At 41.9% G+C, this 17,565-nt stretch overlaps 1 protein-coding gene across 1 annotated transcript in view; it reads left to right on the top strand.

The window, feature by feature from the left end:
- The window catches only part of LCP2 (lymphocyte cytosolic protein 2), a 48,892-nt gene extending 32,796 nt beyond the window's left edge, over nt 1–16,096 (top strand). The window contains exons 13-21 of the mRNA XM_055554814.1: nt 13–120; nt 1,482–1,512; nt 3,853–3,865; nt 4,533–4,662; nt 6,133–6,182; nt 9,636–9,727; nt 10,327–10,404; nt 12,659–12,814; nt 14,838–16,096. Of these exons, the coding sequence (XP_055410789.1) occupies nt 13–120; nt 1,482–1,512; nt 3,853–3,865; nt 4,533–4,662; nt 6,133–6,182; nt 9,636–9,727; nt 10,327–10,404; nt 12,659–12,814; nt 14,838–14,960 (781 nt within the window). The 3' untranslated portion in view covers nt 14,961–16,096. The remainder of the gene's footprint in view (nt 1–12; nt 121–1,481; nt 1,513–3,852; nt 3,866–4,532; nt 4,663–6,132; nt 6,183–9,635; nt 9,728–10,326; nt 10,405–12,658; nt 12,815–14,837) is intronic.
- The last annotated feature ends 1,469 nt before the right edge of the window (nt 16,097–17,565 follow it).

Genomic DNA, 17,565 nt, shown 5'->3' with positions numbered 1-17,565 from the left:
TCAAAACCGCAGGCCTCCTGGGGAGAATTTTCCCAAGATACAAAAGCCCCCATTACCGCCAGCCACGGAAAGGCATGACAGAGGCAGCCCCCTGCCAGGGAAGAAGCCACCCGTGCCAAGGTAAGTATCTTCTGTTGCTTGGGTTGTGGCACGGGAGGGGTGACGTGAACTCCTGCCTTGGATCAGTTAGCTCCATGTAGGAACCCAAGACCATGGTGCTCCTGGGTGGGAGTGAGCTCGTTTTGCCGCCGGGGCTTGAGGGATGTTCAGGCTTCTCAGGTTGGATGCAGAGAGCGTGGGTCACTTTACAGGACAAGGTGATTAGCACAGAGAGGCGTAAACAGATGGTTCCTCTGGAGCTCAGGAACAGCACCGTTTGTGGAGACCTTCTCAGCCAGTCTGATTTTTGGTTGAATTTTCCTTCCACCACAAGGGGCAGCACTGCACTTACCGTTTCATGCAGGCGGTGGAGAGGACATCTCTGTAGGTCTCTGTGAGCAGCTTCCTCACCGCTCAACCACATTTTATAGTGGCAGAGCACCCATCAGCTCTAACATTTCTAACTTTACTGTGCAGTCTCCAGGGACCTATTAACCAAATGGCACAAACACCGCTGGGGTAGGCCCAGCTCTGCTCCCTACTAAAGACAAAGCCAAGACTTCCATCAACCTCATCTGTGCAACCAGGATTCAAAATTATGACCCTTGCTTGGCTAATGTGAGGATGAAATCAGGGCCAGGGTTAGGGTGCACTGGTAAAAAGCTCAGCAACTGAGTCAATGTTTTAATGGTATAGTCTAAAAAATCAAAATGAATGCCAAAAATATCATAGTGAACAAAATAGCAAAGTTTTAAATAAACAACAAGATGAGATCATGTGAATCACTGATCAGGAGGCAAATTGCCAGCAAACTGTCCTCCTCGGGCCCCTCTCTGTGAGGACACGATGCGAGCCCATGAAGGCTGCTGCCCACCACGGGTCTAAGGCCACCGCCACCAAATCTGCTTGGCCAGTTTGTGCATCTGGAAAAAGGGACCAAAGCAGCAGCTTTTCCCAGCTGTCTTTCCTTCACACCAAGAGTGAGCCCCAAGACGGCTGTTCTCAAACATCAACAAAGGAGCATGTTTCCTCAAATGCTTTTATTTGCTTGGAGAAACATCCACTCAGGGAAATTTAATAGCTACTAAAGAGTTTGCTGACTAAACCATTTTTCTTTAATGTAATTATTTGCTGCAGTCGCTAAACAGAATAGAGGTTTGCCCAGCTCAGCTCACAATAATGACAGAACGTTGAGTCATCTAGCCTCCCTCTCCCCTGCTTTTCTGCTGGGTTTTTTGGGTTTTGTTTTTTCTTTTTTTTTTGCTTCCCATTTTATTACGGCTCAGTGGGTTTGATTTCTCGATATTAGATTAAGTGAAACTATTTATATTCTTTGAAACTCTTTATGCTCAGTTCTTTTTCTTTGCCCTGATTCATTTCAGGCATATGCGGGGACCAGAGAGAAGAGAAAATGTAAGTACAGAATGTCATTTGGTAAATGCTTGGAAACCAGTGTAGACTCTGCAGAGGTCGAGGCTCTATCTCAGCCTTCAGTGAAGTCCAGTGCTGGAAGCCAGGCCTATGCACAGTAGGCTCCTGAATACCGGTGTCTTTTGGGGTCTCCATCTTTCCCTCCTGCCCAGAATGCTGCATGGCTTAGCTCCTGTCCCTCTGAAGGTTCCTAGGGAGGCTGGGTTAATTGCAACCCCATTACCAGGCAGTAGTGAGCAAGGGGAGTGGCAAGTAGGTAGAAGGGAGGATAAAGTAAGGCATGCTTCAGAGTCTGGCCTCCCAGAAAGTCTCTTAAGCCTTTCCCCTTAAATACCTCTATGGCCTAAGAAAGAGAGGAAACAGCATTTATGCAATGTATATTGTGTACATGTTGCCAACCTAGCTACTTTTGACTGACTGTTTGCCTAGGACTGCTCAGTTTTAGCAATGAAAGTCTCATGTCCCAAGAACTTCATCAGTCTTAGGCAAATGAGGACCAGGACTGTTAGTCATTCCAACGTCACATTTTCTTTGCATTGACTATCCCTAGGAGGAGTCATTGTTTCCCTTTCGCTAACAAGAAATTGAAGTTTGGAAGGGGAAGATACTCTTTGCAAGTTGCACAGCTGGGAGATAGCCAGGATTGAAATCCAGGTCTGCCTGACTTCCTCTGTACTGTAAACTGCCCGAAGAAGGCCATCACACCTGTGCCATGCTCAAGGGCTCAGTCCATAGGCGCCTGGTGTTCCATAGCTCTATGCTAAATGGTGCACTTATTCCGATGAAGTGCTGCGATATAATGGAGATATAATGCAGATGAAGTGCTAAGATATAAGATGTAATGGATATGCTCCAGTGTGCTAAGGGGCATATGATCACAGGATGTACTACAGAGGAGAAGTGAAGGAAGTGATGTATAAGAGTTGAAGAGCTAAGTGTGACTTCTTAACAATGTGGTCATTGAATGATGGAGAGACACAGGATAGTCCCTCCAAGGCAAAGGTCAGTGCCCTTCAGCCTCAGGAATGTCCTGACTAAGGCAGGCATGGGCAGTGCCCGTGGAGACTGTGGGAAGAGTGAGGGCAGCAGATTGGTTTCAGAGCCACAGGGGCAAAGAGGAGAGAAGGTTGAAAATGAGGGTAATATCACATTCCCAAGGATCCTTATCTCTGGAAGGATTGGCACTTGTTGTCGTGAGAATCTAAAAATCTTATGTCTTGGACCAGAGGAGACATGGTTGAAGCAGTGTCAAAGACCAATTTCATTTTGGGGATTCCATAAATCCATGTGTATTTATCTGTGCAGCCCTTTGTTAGGATTCCTTCCCAGTTGGCCAACCTGGATGAGTGATTCTGGCTATTCCATCTTGCCTCATCTCAATGGTAGGACTAAGGATAACAAACTTTTATTGAGCACTCAAACATACCAGGCACAAATAGTAACTAACTTAATCCTCTCAACAGCACTCGAGGAAGGTGCTCGTTCATCACTACTGTCCGAGCCTAACAAAACAAGTCCAAGTTGACAATTCTGATCTACTAGTCAATGGCAAAATTATTTTTGCCTCTCTGAACATCATTTCCTATCTAAGGAGTAGAACATAGAGCCCCTCCCTTATCTGTTTCAGAAGGCTGTCCTAAAGATAGATGTGCTGCACCAAGAGGACACACCTTGGAAGCTATTTTCAAATCATAAGGCTGTATAAACTTGGGCAAACTCCAGGAGATGGTGAGGGACAGGGAAGCCTGGCATGCTGCAGTCTATGGTTGTTGCGAAGAGTCAGACACGACTTGGCGATAGAGAAACGACAAGGCCGCAGTGCTTTGAACCAGAGTGGTCAATGCAAAGTTGAGACCCGGAGAAGGTTAGGCTTTGGGTCAGAGAGATTAGGTGTGAATCAATTTCTGTAACCCTTGGCAAGGTAGGAGTGCTTCTTGGGCAGCGTGTTTTCATTTGTAAAATGAAAATGTTAAATTCTTGAAGAGTTGCTGGAAGAATTGGATGAAATATTGCCTAGGAATCTTGGGAGACATAGTAGATATCATCATTATTAGTATCTCTAGGGCTGTTTAGACACTTCAGAACCTATTTTAAGTATATAAAGAGTGTTTCAGATTGGAATGTCTTTAAATGACTATTTGTATTAAGAAATCATAAATTACTTAGCAAGTTCTACTCTTCTCCACAGTACCTTTATTGTGGAGACACGCAACTGCTAAAGAAAGAAAACAGAGGCATTTCTGTGATTGAGAAATGCATTTTTCTTTGAGAAATTATGTTTTGATGATAAATTAATATCTTTTTTTTTCTTCCCCTTACCAGGATGAAGATGATGGTATGTTCAGAAAGACTTTCTTACAACTTGTAACCTTTCCTTTAGTTTTCTGTGTTCAGATGGAATTAGTTAGTATAGAAACTCTGTAGAATCCATTATCATTGTAAAATTTGTATTGAGCATATGTATGCCAGTTGGTATACTGTATAACTATAATAAAATGGAATTACTTGGCTGCATTACCAAAAAGAACTGCTAAGTTCATGTATAACAGTGCAAACTATTAATATTTACTAGTACAGCAAAACTGAAAATCATACATACAGTATGATAGACAGCATTGGGTAAAGGATTACTAACTGTATATGAATGACATGGCATAAAATTTGTCTTTCATTAAAAAAAAACTTGTGAATCATTTCTGAAATTCATATGATTTCTAACTGACAATTTTCTGACAAGTTAACATTTCAAAAATGAAAAAAAAAGTGTACTATGAAGAATGATGGAGAATGGCAGCATTTGAAACTGTGTTCTGAGGTGGTAAACCATCGAGAAAAACCCTATGGGGTGGGCATCCACCCCACCTCTTCCTAATGACATTTCATCTTTTGAATTTTTGTATCTCCCTTTACACGAGCTGTTTCTAACCAGGGAGCAGTCTGGGGATGTATGTCCCTGTGACACTTGGATTCTGACAATCTTTCCTTTTTCTTTTCCTCTGAAGTACATCAAAGACTTCCGCCCCAGCCATCACCTCTCCCCATGACCTCCAACACCTTCCCTTCAAGATCTACCAAGCCATCGCCCAAGAACTCCCTCCCATTAACTCACTCGTCTGGAGCCTTCTCAGAAAGGTGTGTGCTGAATCATTCAGTTCTGACCTAGCATAACGTCTGGGGCCACTGATATTGAGCTAATGTCAGGTGGGTTGAGGAAGAAAGAAATAAGCCACCAGTCATAGGGTCAGAACATTTTGGGTCTTAGGAAAGAAAACCAAGCTGAGCATAAAGAATGCACAAATGCACATATTAGCTCACCGCTGTTTTCTGAGTGTTGTGCTTGGGGAGAAGAGAGGTACAGAATTGCCTGCCCTGTCATGGCCCCAGACAGAATGGACTCTGGCAGGAAACAGGGAATGTTTTTTACTCTGTAGGTTAAAAACAAACAAACAAACAGTCAAGAAGCCCAATTAATTACTTGGAGTTCACCCTCCATCGTGGATGGGAATGCCCATCCAGTGCACCTTGCACTTGGCAGGCGTGGAATGTTCACTGTACGGGCTCTGTCCCCAGCAGGTCTGTTTTCTCAGCAGCAGCAGTATTTCTCAGGACCCATGAGGAGGCAGGCTCTCCAGAAGGAGAGGCACAGACAGGAGGAGGACTCAGGGCATTTCTCATAAATAAGCCCTCAGGCTATCTCCCGGCACCCCCGAGGCTTCACCCACCAGCCTTTCCAGCTCCTCTTCTCCTTTACTATCCAAAGGGAGAGGCCTAGTCCCTACCCTAAGGATGGAAGGAAACTCACCCACCAGTAAGATCCTTCCACTCTGCTAGGTATCTGGAAGGATTCTCAATTTTTTTCATTTACCCCGGGTGCCTCTTGCTCTGATTTTCTGCTGCTTCTTCTCATTCTTCCAGTTGTTCTTCTTCTGCTGCCACGTCTGCCACTTTCTTATGCCACCTCATCCCACCCTGAGCCCAGCCCTATCCTTCACTCTTTCAAAACTCCACTCGCACGAGATTTCTGAACAAAGCAGGCCTTTATCAAAAGTATGGCCTAATGGGTGGGGAAACTGCTGCTCAGTGTGGAGCAGACAGGCTTTCAGGGCCTCCCACTGGCCCTCCTCCCCCGCTGTCCCCGCAGATGCAATTTCTGTCCGCTGTAGCCCTGCCAAGCCCTCTGTCTCTCATGCCCTCCCCTCTCCTTGTAGACCACTAGGCTCTGGGGATTCACCATCCCAAGCAACACGCCCATGGAATATATTTCCCTAACAGAAAGAGAAGCGTTCTCCCAGAGAACTTGAGTCGTGCTCCAGACTCAAAGTCCTCAGACTGCTGCTGCCTTTTTAAAGTAGCTTTTAAAGCTCTTCACACTGTTCTCAGGTTGCTTTTGTTTTTCGTCTTGAGAAGCTTGTTAGACTTTGGCATGGTCTTCCTGAGACAGGAGTGAAGTATGTTCAGCAAGTTCCTTCTTTTTGCCCTGCCCCCGTGGTTTCAGGGAGGGGTTGAGGATAGCCAGAGAAGCAGCATTTCCCCAATTCAGGCTCCCTCTCTGACCCCTTGACCCCAACCCAACTTAAATCTGTTCTTTTTCTGCCTCCACAGTAACACTAACTTTCCGCAGAGCGCCTCCCTGCCACCATACTTCTCTCAAGGTTTGTACTCTGGGCTCTAGTGGCCTACTCTAGCCAATATGCCGTCATGACCGGATGTCCCAAAGCCTTTGGCAAAAGTTTTGTTGTTTCCTAAAAGCATCTGACTTCCTTATTCAGCACTTCCGCTTCTGAAGTGTACCAAAGTTTGCTGTAGTGACAGGATACGCCACTCAACAACAACACACACAGACGCGCACACACTCTCCCGCGTGAAGGCGGCCGTGGCCTTTATCTTCCCACGCAGAACTTTTCTTCCCTGCTGTCTTTATATGATGCTTAGGACAGTGCTAGCTTTCTCTGTAGTTTTGATTTCTATAATGAATCTAACCTGGAGTGCTAGTTGAGGAACATGTTTAAAATACAGATTAAGGGACCCCAACCCGCAGGATTCTGATACAGTAAGTCTGGCTGAAGACCTGTATTTTTTAATAATACCTCTTTTGGGTGTCCATGGTAAGCATTTCTTGAGACAGTCCTCAAACTTTAAAATGCACGCAAATCACCTGGGGGCGATGTTAAAATGCAGATTCTAATCAGTGGGTCTTGGATGGGACCCAAGGTTCTGCATTTCTAGCAAGTTTCCATGTGATTCCCAAGTTCCAAGTTCCCAGCTGGTATTGCTGGTTCATGGACCACTTCAAGCAGAAACAAAGGCCTACATGGTAGGACTAGCTGTGTTTATTTTTTATCCTTAAAGACTTGCAAGTGACTAGCACATGGTAAGCACTTTAAAATGTTTGTTGAATGACTGTCAAATGACTATGAAGAGTCACCCAACTCTAGTAAACAATTTTTTTCCTCATGCTAGGAAACACATCTTCTGATTTCTTTTTCGAGAAAAAATAGAAATATGGCTTTTAATGTGAAATTACCTAATTTTTAAAGGTTGACTTAAGATTTAAAAATTCTGTGAGAAAAAAATAAAACACTTTTTTTTTTTTTGTAGTCATGTACACATGGAGGAACACTAGTATGTGTTATAAACAGAAAACTAATAAGTTTAAATTTTAACTTAAGAGTAGACTCTTTCTTTCAGGAGCATGTCTATTGCATTTAGTTGGGCACATCATGCCATATGTGTATGAGATTCTGCTGCTGACACCAATGAAACCTTTCATTGTTTTCAATGTTTCCTAAGCATTTTAGGATATAGTGTCCTTATTCACTACATGGCTTCCACAGTGCCCCCGCCCACCCCTCAGTGGCCACAACTCATCATTTTGTAAACCTACTTTGTGTCCCTTGCCTGGTCCGTCCAGGCATCTGAGCTTCAGACACTTCACTTATACTCAGTTCAGTCAGTCAGTCAGTTCAGTTGCTCAGTCGTGTCCGACTCTTTGCGACCCCATGAACCACAGCACGCCAGGCCTCCCTGTCCATCACCAACTCCAGGAGTTCACTCAGACTCACGTCCATCGAGTCGGTGATGCCATCCAGCCATCTCATCCTCTGTCATCCCCTTCTCCTCCTGCCCCCAATCCCTCCCAGCATCAGAGTCTTTTCCAATGACTCAACTCTTTGCATGAGGTGGCCAAAGTACTAGAGTTTCACTTATAGTAGTATCTCCCAAAGTAAATTCCATAGACTCCTGCTTCTATGAGTTGGTGACAGAGATTATTAATATAAACAGTTGGCTTTTATTATTTTTTTGAATATAATTATCCCTTTAATACAGGAGAGGGGATTGGTTCCAGGACCCCCACTGATAACAAAATCCCAGGATGTTCAAGTTCTTTGTATAAAATGATGTAGCACAGTTGGCCCTTCACGTCCACAGCTCCACATCCACAGACTTGGCTAAGCCATTGGTTGAACCAGTCTGTAGTTGGCTGAATTCACCGATGTGGAAGCCATGAATGCAGAGGGCTTATTCTACTACCTTAATCAAAATTGATCCCTTTTTTCCTAAGAGTGCCAGGACACCTGGCCCTCAGTCTAACCCACTGGTTGCCCCAAGGTCAGGAAGACAAAGGATGTGCTTTATATTGGCCACAAACCTGTCCCAGGTCTCTTGAGGATCTAGATATTAAGGGTTGAGGGTGACGGCAATGAAAAGTAATATATTGTCTGTCATGAATAGTGACTTTGTGGTGCTGACCTGCAGATGCAGATAGAGAATAATTCCTCAATTCTAAGACAGCCATGCACTATAGACCTTCATTACATGACTTTCTCATATAGCTAGATTTCATTCCCTCAACCAACGTTATACAAGTGTCTGCATGTTGCACTGCAAAGGGGAGCATGGGGAAGGTCTGTTCAGGTGCTGGGAGCCTTAAGAAGGAAGATCAGCAGCTCAGGCCAGCCCCGTCTGCATCGCGAATAATCCCGGCTAGGAAGACCTGGACTCTTCAAGTAACTCTCCCCTCTCAGGGGCCCTGGGGCAGGCGATTTACCCTCTGTGGTGTATTAGATGTATTAGATGAAGTGACAGACCTGGTGCAGAACCACCTGGAGTGCTTGTTAAATGCAGATTCTTGAGCCTGGGTGATTCAGGGTCCCCCTGGAATTCTCTTTTATGCACAGTCATATTTGGGAATCACAAGTTCAAGTTCTGGCCCTGCCACTAAGACACATGATTTGTTTAGACTCTCTGAACCTTTGTTTCATGATATTCAAAAAGAAGACAATACCCACCTTGTGGGGTTGCTGTGAGGATGGAAGGTCATGTACACAGGTGCCTTACTCAGGGCCTGGCCAGAGCAGTGCTGAAAAAATATCTGTTGAATGAACAAACGAATGATGCATGAATTGTTAAGAGAACATTCAACTCACGGAATTTACCATCCTGTAATAGCTGTTCTGGCGTATAGAGACAGGCTTAGCAATTGCAAATCAACACAATCAAACCTTTCCTGAGATTAGGAAACACATTCTCTTGAAAAATTTCATGGAACTGTCAACAAGAAAAAAAAAAGCATTAGAGAAGGGGAGGCACAAGTGCTGGGTAATTTACAGACTCCGACACAGGCTTCCTGATGGATCAGATACCGTTAGGGCCTCCTTCTATGTGAGTCTAACAGTTCTGCTTCTGTAAGAAATTTGATCAAGAACAGCAGGTAGTAAGCGCTGGCTCTGAGAGCTAAGAATATTCTCAAGGTAATTTCACCTCATCTCAGGTAAGTCACATTTCTTTTTGTGAAAATGAGAACATAATTATCTTCACCTCCACACTGTTACCACTTGGTGGTATATACATAAGGTGCTCAGTTAAGCAACCAATCAAATGTGCGGTGTAGTGTCTCAGAATTTCACTGGCATGGCTGCGGAACAGGGCTCGAGCAGCCCTTGTGGCTTTGAACAAGTGAAAGTTATTTTGGAAGCTGTGGTTTCTTGAAATGTTAATTGCTGGGAACAACTGCAAGGGCATTGTGGGGGGTGGGCAGTGATGGGCTATGACTAGTGAAAAATTGCTTAAAGTAAATTAAGGTTCAAAATGCTATACTTTCAAAGGTCCTGGCAACAGACCACTTCCCAGAATGGAAGGCAGGAACTTCTCGCCAGTTCCAAGCAAACCTAGACCACAATCCCCTGGGGAAGAAGAGGTAATAAGGCATATGTTCATATTTTATTTCTACACCAGCAAATGGATCATCAGAATCTTCCACTGAATACTCCCCTATACTTTTATTTTCTTTTAGTCTTAATTTTTTTAGTGAAAAATATTGAGAGGAGAATTCAGTTGAAAAATAGGTTCTTTTTCCTTGATGTTCCTCTTCCAATGGCAAATGTGTGTTTCACATTAAACAGAAAAATAATTCTATTTTTCATCTGTTTCTTAGTTTATGACATAGCATAAGTCATTTAACTGCTCATTAACCCAGTGTTTTTCATTAAATATATTATTATTCTAAACTGAAGAAATTATTACATCTGAATCTTTCCTGATTAGAGACTCAATTATCTATGAATGCTTATTCACCTCTACCTTGGGAATGAGCATATGATAAAAAGCAGTTCACATAAAATATCTTCTATTTAGCTTCACCTGAATGATTCTATATTCAAACTAATAACACAAGTGTTTCAAACTTTATGGAACTGAGGTGGTGATTTATGGAAATGATTACTTGGAGGCTCTTTTTTTTTCACTTACTTATGTAACTACAAAATTTATTCCATTTTAAAAAATTTGCATTTTCAGAATTCATTAAATGAAGACTGGTACGTTTCTTATATTACCCGAACAGAGGCAGAAGCAGCTCTTAGAAAGATAAACCAGGTACTGTGCTACAAGTTTATTTTTTGAAGTATAAATAGGAGAAAAGAAATGGGACTGACTTTTCCCGAGTACCAGTGATGGGCTTTAGATACTGGCTTCAAGCTTGCTTTTCATAGCTGCTAACAACTAACAACAGATTTTTGTTTTTACAACCTCTCTTCCTACAGTTTGGATAGATCATCCAATGAAACAAAGCCCAGGGGATGCAGTGGTACAGAACCTGCCGCCAGTGCAGGAGGTACAAGAGACTCGGGTTCTACCCCTGGGTCAGAAAGATCCCCTGGAGGAGGAAATGGCAGCCCACTCCAGCATTCTTGCCTGGAAGTTCCCATAGACAGAGGAGCCTGGTGGGCTACAGGTCATGGGGTCTCAAAGAGTCAGACAGACTGAACATACATTGTGGGCTAGGAATTCTGCTGGGTGCCGTTCATGCTGTTATACCAAAGGGTACCAATTAGTGCCAGCTTCTCACCTACTAATGTCCATAGCAATGACTCCTAGGACCCTGAGAAAAATTTTAAATTAAGGTAGTCATTTGATTGAAGGAATCTTAGGAGATTTTATTAATGAAAATGGTCCATCTTTTCACAGGAATCACACAGCATCAAAAGGAAACTCTTTCCCCCAAATTTCCAACATCTTACTAGTTGTATCTTCCTCTTGACACCCAATTGCCATCCACAGCAATGTGGAAGAACCCATATTGAGACAGACAGCAGCAACTTGTTGTCCTTTTCCCTAGAAATTTCTAATTGTCATTTAATATTAAAGGTCTTAAACCTGATCTCCTGTCTTCCGGTATTGAACACTAATCTTAAGCCTATATATCAAAGATACTTCACCTTTCGCATTCTTCACATCTTGAGACTACAACAAAAGTCCTGGAGCCTCAAGCTTGGTGGCACTTTTATTTTTTTTTTAATCATAGGAAGCGATTAGTGTTCATCTCCCCATCTTTAAAAAAACATTATTTATTTTTGGCAGTGCGGGGGCTTTGTTGCTGCTCAGGCTGTCTCTAGTTGCGGTGAGCGGGGGCTTCTCTTCCTTGCGATGTGCAGGCTTCTCACTGCAGTGTCTTCTCTTGCCGCGGATCACAGGCTCCAGGCACAGAGGCTCAGCAGTTGTCGCTCCCCAGCTCTAGAGCACAGGCTCAATGATTGTGGCACATGGGCTTAGTTGCTCCGAGGCATGTGGGGTCTTCCCGGACCAGGGACTGAACCCATGTGCCCTGCATTGGCAGGCAGATTCTTAACCACTGGACCACCAGCAGATTGCACATTTAAGTCACTTGGGGAGCATTAAAAAAAAATTCTGATTTTACCTGGAGAGATTCTGACTTAATTAGTCAGATTAATTAATTAAATTAATTAATTTAATTAGGGATGCCATGTGGGCTCTGGAAATCTTCAAAACTTGAAATTCCAAAGTGAAGCCAGAGCTATGAATCCACAGGTATATTTGTCTAAGAGAGACGTTTTGACTAGAATTTACTCATTCAACCTAGAATGAAAAAAGAACAAAGGAAAGGCATTATTGCAAATTGATCATCCTGATTTCAATACACAGAAGAAGGAGTAATTTAAAGTTCTTCCTAAAAAAAAAAAAAAAAAAAAATAAAGTTCTTCCTAATTCATTCTATTTTAATATTAGATCTTTATAGTATTATTATAATATTACATAGCTAATTTATGAAATGAAATTTTAAAGTATAGGCCAGATCACCACACTATTTTGGTAAATATCAGGAAAAAAGGATGATCCACATTGGGTTTTTTTCAGGTGTTTGATGATGAAATGCAGTATCTGGGCACCATGAGGTTTTAAAATGGGTACATGTCTTAGGTATTTGGGTGTATTCTGACTTTGACCATGGAAAGAAAGTGCATAGAATTAACTCTCAGGAGCAGGAAGAGATATCTTTGGTTAACCACTAAAGTCCTTATTTTGCTGGCCCTGTATCCACTCAACCATCTATTATTTGTTTTATTATTGTAAAAGAGATTCCTTTTTCATTGAGAGACTTCAAAGAGATCTCTTTGAAATTGGGAATTTCTCTAATATAATCTCTGCTGCCTGCTTCTTGACAACCAAGAAATCCATGACACACGGGACTACTGCTGTTTGGGGAGCTAACTGTTCACTAAACTGTCAACCGGTAGGTTTCAAGATCTCTAGAGGATCGTCTGCTGCTCTTAGAGGCAACAGAAGTATTGACTTTTGCTACTTCCATAATAACACGAATTTATCCTTTTAGGACGGCACTTTCCTGGTTAGAGACAGCTCTAAAAAAACAATATCCAATCCATACGTTCTCATGGTGTTGTACAAAGATAAAGTTTACAACATCCAAATCCGTTATCAGGAGGAAAGCCAAGTTTACTTGTTGGGAACTGGACTCCGAGGGAAAGAGGTAAGGGTTTCAAGTTGTCAAACTTCCCCCAGTTTTCTGCGTGTGCCTCTCTGCACACTTACCTGCACAGAACCTGGCTGTGGCCTTCTTTGGGGGTCCACACTGCCTGACAACTTTAGAGTTAAGTTGCATTAGTGAAACCCTGCATTTGCTGGAAGGAAATAAAATGTTAGCAGTATCTACCTCTGCCACAGTGTCTTTTTTACATCTTTTATTCCAACTAGTCTAAAATCACATGTGTAACTTAAAAAAATGTTTAAATTAAAAAATATCATTAGATGGTGCCAAAGGCAAGTCCTTTCTATGACACAGAAGTGAGTTAAAGTCACCTCTGTGACATGATTTTGATGTAAGGATACAGTGTATTTATAAGGCCGTGTCTTAAATGAACATCTGGAAAAATGACTTGGGTCATTTCTCCCTAAAAATGGAGGTTAGGCCAGTGAAGCTGTGCAAATTGCCGAAAACATTTCCCTCTGTTTCCCCAAGGTGTATATTAGTCCCTTTTGGGGTAGTAATGAGAACCGTGTAAAGAAAACCTTTCAGGGCTGCTTTTTGCAAAGGAAACTATGGCTAAACCTAATGCTTTTTTAAGTTCAAAGTTCCAGGAGGAGGATCAGCTGTATCAAACATTTCCAGAAGGAAACACAACTTACCCATAACTTCTACTTCACTCCAAATATTTTTAAGTTATGACTATGTAAACCAGTAGAAAAAACCCATGATTTTGGTCATATGTTTGAATCACTGGTTCGGGGTGGGTAGAGCTGCATCGGAGAAGGCAATGGCACCCCACTCCAGTACTCTTGCCTGGAAAATCCCAGGGACGGGGGAGCCTGGTGCGCTACAGTCCATGGGGTCACTAAGAGTCGGACACGACTGAGCGACTTCACTGTCACTTTCCACTTTCATGCATTGGAGAAGGAAATGGGAACCCACTCCAGTATTCTTGCCTGGAGAATCCCAGGGACGGGGGAGCCTGATGGGCTGCCGTCTATGGGGTCGCACAGAGTCGGACACGACTGAAGCGACTTAGCAGCAGCAGCAGCAGCAGCAGCAGCAGAGCTACATCGGTCCCATAGAAGCAGAGATGTCTGCCCTCCAGGATCTCTACTGGGCTTGTGTGGAAGCACACAAATACAAACCTCTCATTGCCTTGCCCTGGAGGGAGGCACCTAGAAGAGTAGTCTTGGAGGAAGTGCACAACTCTGTCTGGGGTACCTAGGTAACGTCTGACTCATTTCTAAATGGACGGATGGGGGTTTCTCAGTTTGGCCCTCAAGGAAAGGGTGATACAGGTAATGCATAGAGGGACTCGCTACAGCGCTCTTGTGCGTGTGGAGGTAGCAGTGGAAACACAGCAGATATCAGGAGGGAACTGTTATGCCATACCGCAGATACCATCTTCAGACAGCAGAGATGCCGTCTGACCTCCAGATCCCTTATATCTCCTAACATTACTAGCGATTTAAAGGAGGGACACAAAATCCAAAACCAAGTCACAAATAGAACAGTCCTCCTGAAATCCAATGATTGGTGTTCTTATAAAAAGAGGGAGATAAACGATGAGGCCCCGTATTCAATAGCCTATGATAAACCATAATGGAAAACAATATGAAAAAGGTATACATGTATCTTAATCACTTTGTTATATATCAGAAACTAACACAACATTATAAATCAACTATACTTGAATAAAAAATAAAAAAGAACAATCCTAAGGTAAAGCTATCATAATCAGACTCTCCCTCTCTCTCTGTATATAATATATATAACCCCCTACATGAAGTTAAGTAACATATACATAAATACATACTTGCCTTTCATCCATAGTATGTTGAATGCTGGTGAAGAATTTTTTTCAAAGTTCCATAGCAGAAATCATTAAAAGCTTTGCCAAATTTTATATAGACTGATAATCCTTACAGTACAAGAGGTAGGATATTATGCAGATTAAAAAAAAACTGCGAAATTCATGCTACACATTCCAATGCTGATTTTCTTCCTATTTTGAATCTTTCAGGACTTTCTGTCTGTGTCAGATATTATCGACTACTTCAGAAAGATGCCGCTTCTGCTTATTGATGGGAAAAACCGAGGTTCCAGATACCAGTGCACGTTAACGTACTCTGCAGGTTATCCCTAGCAAGTTAGCCAAGCAAGCGAACCTTCCTCCTGCCTCTGTCCCAGCATGGGAAGATCAGTCAACCTTGGTGAACGGTCAGACCCTTAGGGCTGAATTGAACCCCTTCAACACGAACATAAGGGTTTTGTCCTTTCACTTATGAAAATGTTTGGAATGAAGACTGTCAAATATCCTATAATTTATTTATTTTTCTTCAATGTTTGTAAAGTGCATGAGTAATAATGTTCACACTTGAAGTCTAACAGTGCACTGTAATGATTCATTTGAAAAACATGTGTATTTTTGAATACCCATGTCCAGGTATCGTAGTTTGCACACCTATAGAAACAATTTGGGGCAACAATTTAGAAACACTGAAATGGTAACAAATTTTGGTAACACATGAAACTGATTTTTTAACTAGCCTATCCTTTGTCAGTCAAAGGCAATCATCAATTTTATATGTATAATTTGAAATTACTAAAATTCAGTTTCTTGGCAGCAATAATTTAAGAAGCTTCAAAAGATTTCATCCTTTCTTATTTCATGTTTTTGCTGGAGGGTGGGGATTTTTTGTATACTTTTTTATGAAAAAGATAAATGCATGCTGGAATAACTTCCTGGAATTAAAATTCATTTGCCTTCTGCTTCACTTTTTGGTTCCTAAAACAACTTATTGACTTTATTTAGTTATTTAACTATTATTTTCCTGTTTTAAAGCAAATTTAAGCTACAAATACCAAAAGAAAACATTTTAAATTTAGAATGAGGCTTTGGCATCAAATACACCAGATTTAATTTCATCACATCTGACATCCTCATCCTATCTCTTCCACCTCTACCCAACTCCAAAAGTATCAAGTGATGTGATTTTTACCAACATCTTCCTGGGAAGATGAAAGAGCAATTTATGTGTACATGGAAACGTTTAATCAGACTTTCCAATTAGATACCTTTCTTCTATTTTTATCCCCTGCCATCTGTCATAAAGCCATTATCTTCACCCTTCCCCAAAAGCCTTTATAAATTCTTCAAAGCAATTCAATTCTTTCCTTCAACTCACACATCTCATTTAATAAAAAAACAATAAGCAATTTCACAAGACGAAAACTTCACATTCACTTAAATTTCCCCTTTTGAGGCCTTGGTTATTATTCCACAACTTGTATTAATAATAAAATTTTTTGTCTTCTTGGTTTTATCCATGAGTTTTATAAGCCACAAATAATATCTTGTATTTGCATTTTCATGAACTTGTAGAAAGACCACTGTAAGAGATATTGGAAGTCATCTAGTTAAAAGTAATGATTTGCCAAGATAACGAATCTGTGGAGACTTTTAATCAATGATGATAGACAAGATGCTTCACAAAACTTCATCCTTACAAACTAGAAGTTCTCAAATCAGGACCCAGAACTCAGGAATTCTAAAACCGAAAAACCTGCATCATTTACAATGTGTTTATTCAATAGGATATTCAGTGAGCATTTATTTCATGTTTTTTCTGTGCACTGAGCTGGGTGCTGGGCATTGAGCACAGAAAACTCTACAGGTTCTGGTACAGAGTGAGCTGACCTTGTGCCTTGCTTCATGGTATTCTATACTTAATGTTCAAAAATTTCTAAAATCAAAAACACAGTAGATTTCAAAGCAACTATCATGTAGTGAATAATGTTTACAAGGTAAACAAATGCTTATTAAGTTGCTGTTGGTGGAAAGGGGTAGAAAACCTATTCCACTGCAATAACTGAAATGAGTTGTGAGTATCGGATGTTTTTATGACAGCTATTCTTCCTCCCTGCTTCAGGCCATGGCAACTCTATTCTTTTGGTGGGGCCTTTCTTTCTCCAGAGGGTTTCCCAGGTGGCTCAGTGGTTAAGAATCTACCAATGAAGGAGATGCAGGTCCGATCCCTGGGTTGGTAAGATCCCCTGGAGGAGAAAATGGCAACTCACTTCAGTATTCTTGCCTGGGAAATCCCATGGACAGAGAAGCCTGGTGAGCTACAGTCCATGGAGGTCGCAAAGAGTCGGACACAACTGAGTGACCGAGAAGGCATGCATTGCTCCTTTTCCACTGTCCTGGCCTATATCCCAGCCTCACCAAACACAGCTGTTCAGAACCCATCTTAATTGAAGCTGGCCCGGTCAAGATCCTTCTCTGGATTGTTAAACACAGAGGCTAAGACAAAGGATCCCTCTTTTCTCTGGGGTCTCCAAAAGATAATGCTGTACACCCACCTCTATTCTCTTCTACCTGTTACATGAAGTGATGAGTTTTTAACAGGAAAGGATATAGACCAGTGCACAGAAACAGAACCAGGGCAGAGATATCTGATGAATTAGTGAAGGCCCTGAAATCTATCCCAACCATGGACTTTCAAGTCACATGACCTAATAAATGATTTGTTTGAGTTGTTTTTGACACTTGCTACCAGGAGACACCTGATTAATATAAACCCATACTATACATTTATAATTTAGTAACTCTCTTTCAATCTAAGCCAAATTCAAGCATAGAGGATAGGATGAGCAGCGCTCCATGGCCAACTTCCTATGTAATACTCTTGCTACTGGTGAAATAAATTAGCCATTTCTTGGAACATTAAAACAAGAGCATGAAATGA

Source organism: Bubalus kerabau, chromosome 18, assembly GCF_029407905.1.
Source record: "Bubalus kerabau isolate K-KA32 ecotype Philippines breed swamp buffalo chromosome 18, PCC_UOA_SB_1v2, whole genome shotgun sequence".
NCBI classification, from domain to species: Eukaryota; Metazoa; Chordata; class Mammalia; order Artiodactyla; family Bovidae; genus Bubalus; species Bubalus kerabau.
Note: the sequence above shows the minus strand (reverse complement) of the source record. Positions and strands in the feature narration are given on the sequence as shown.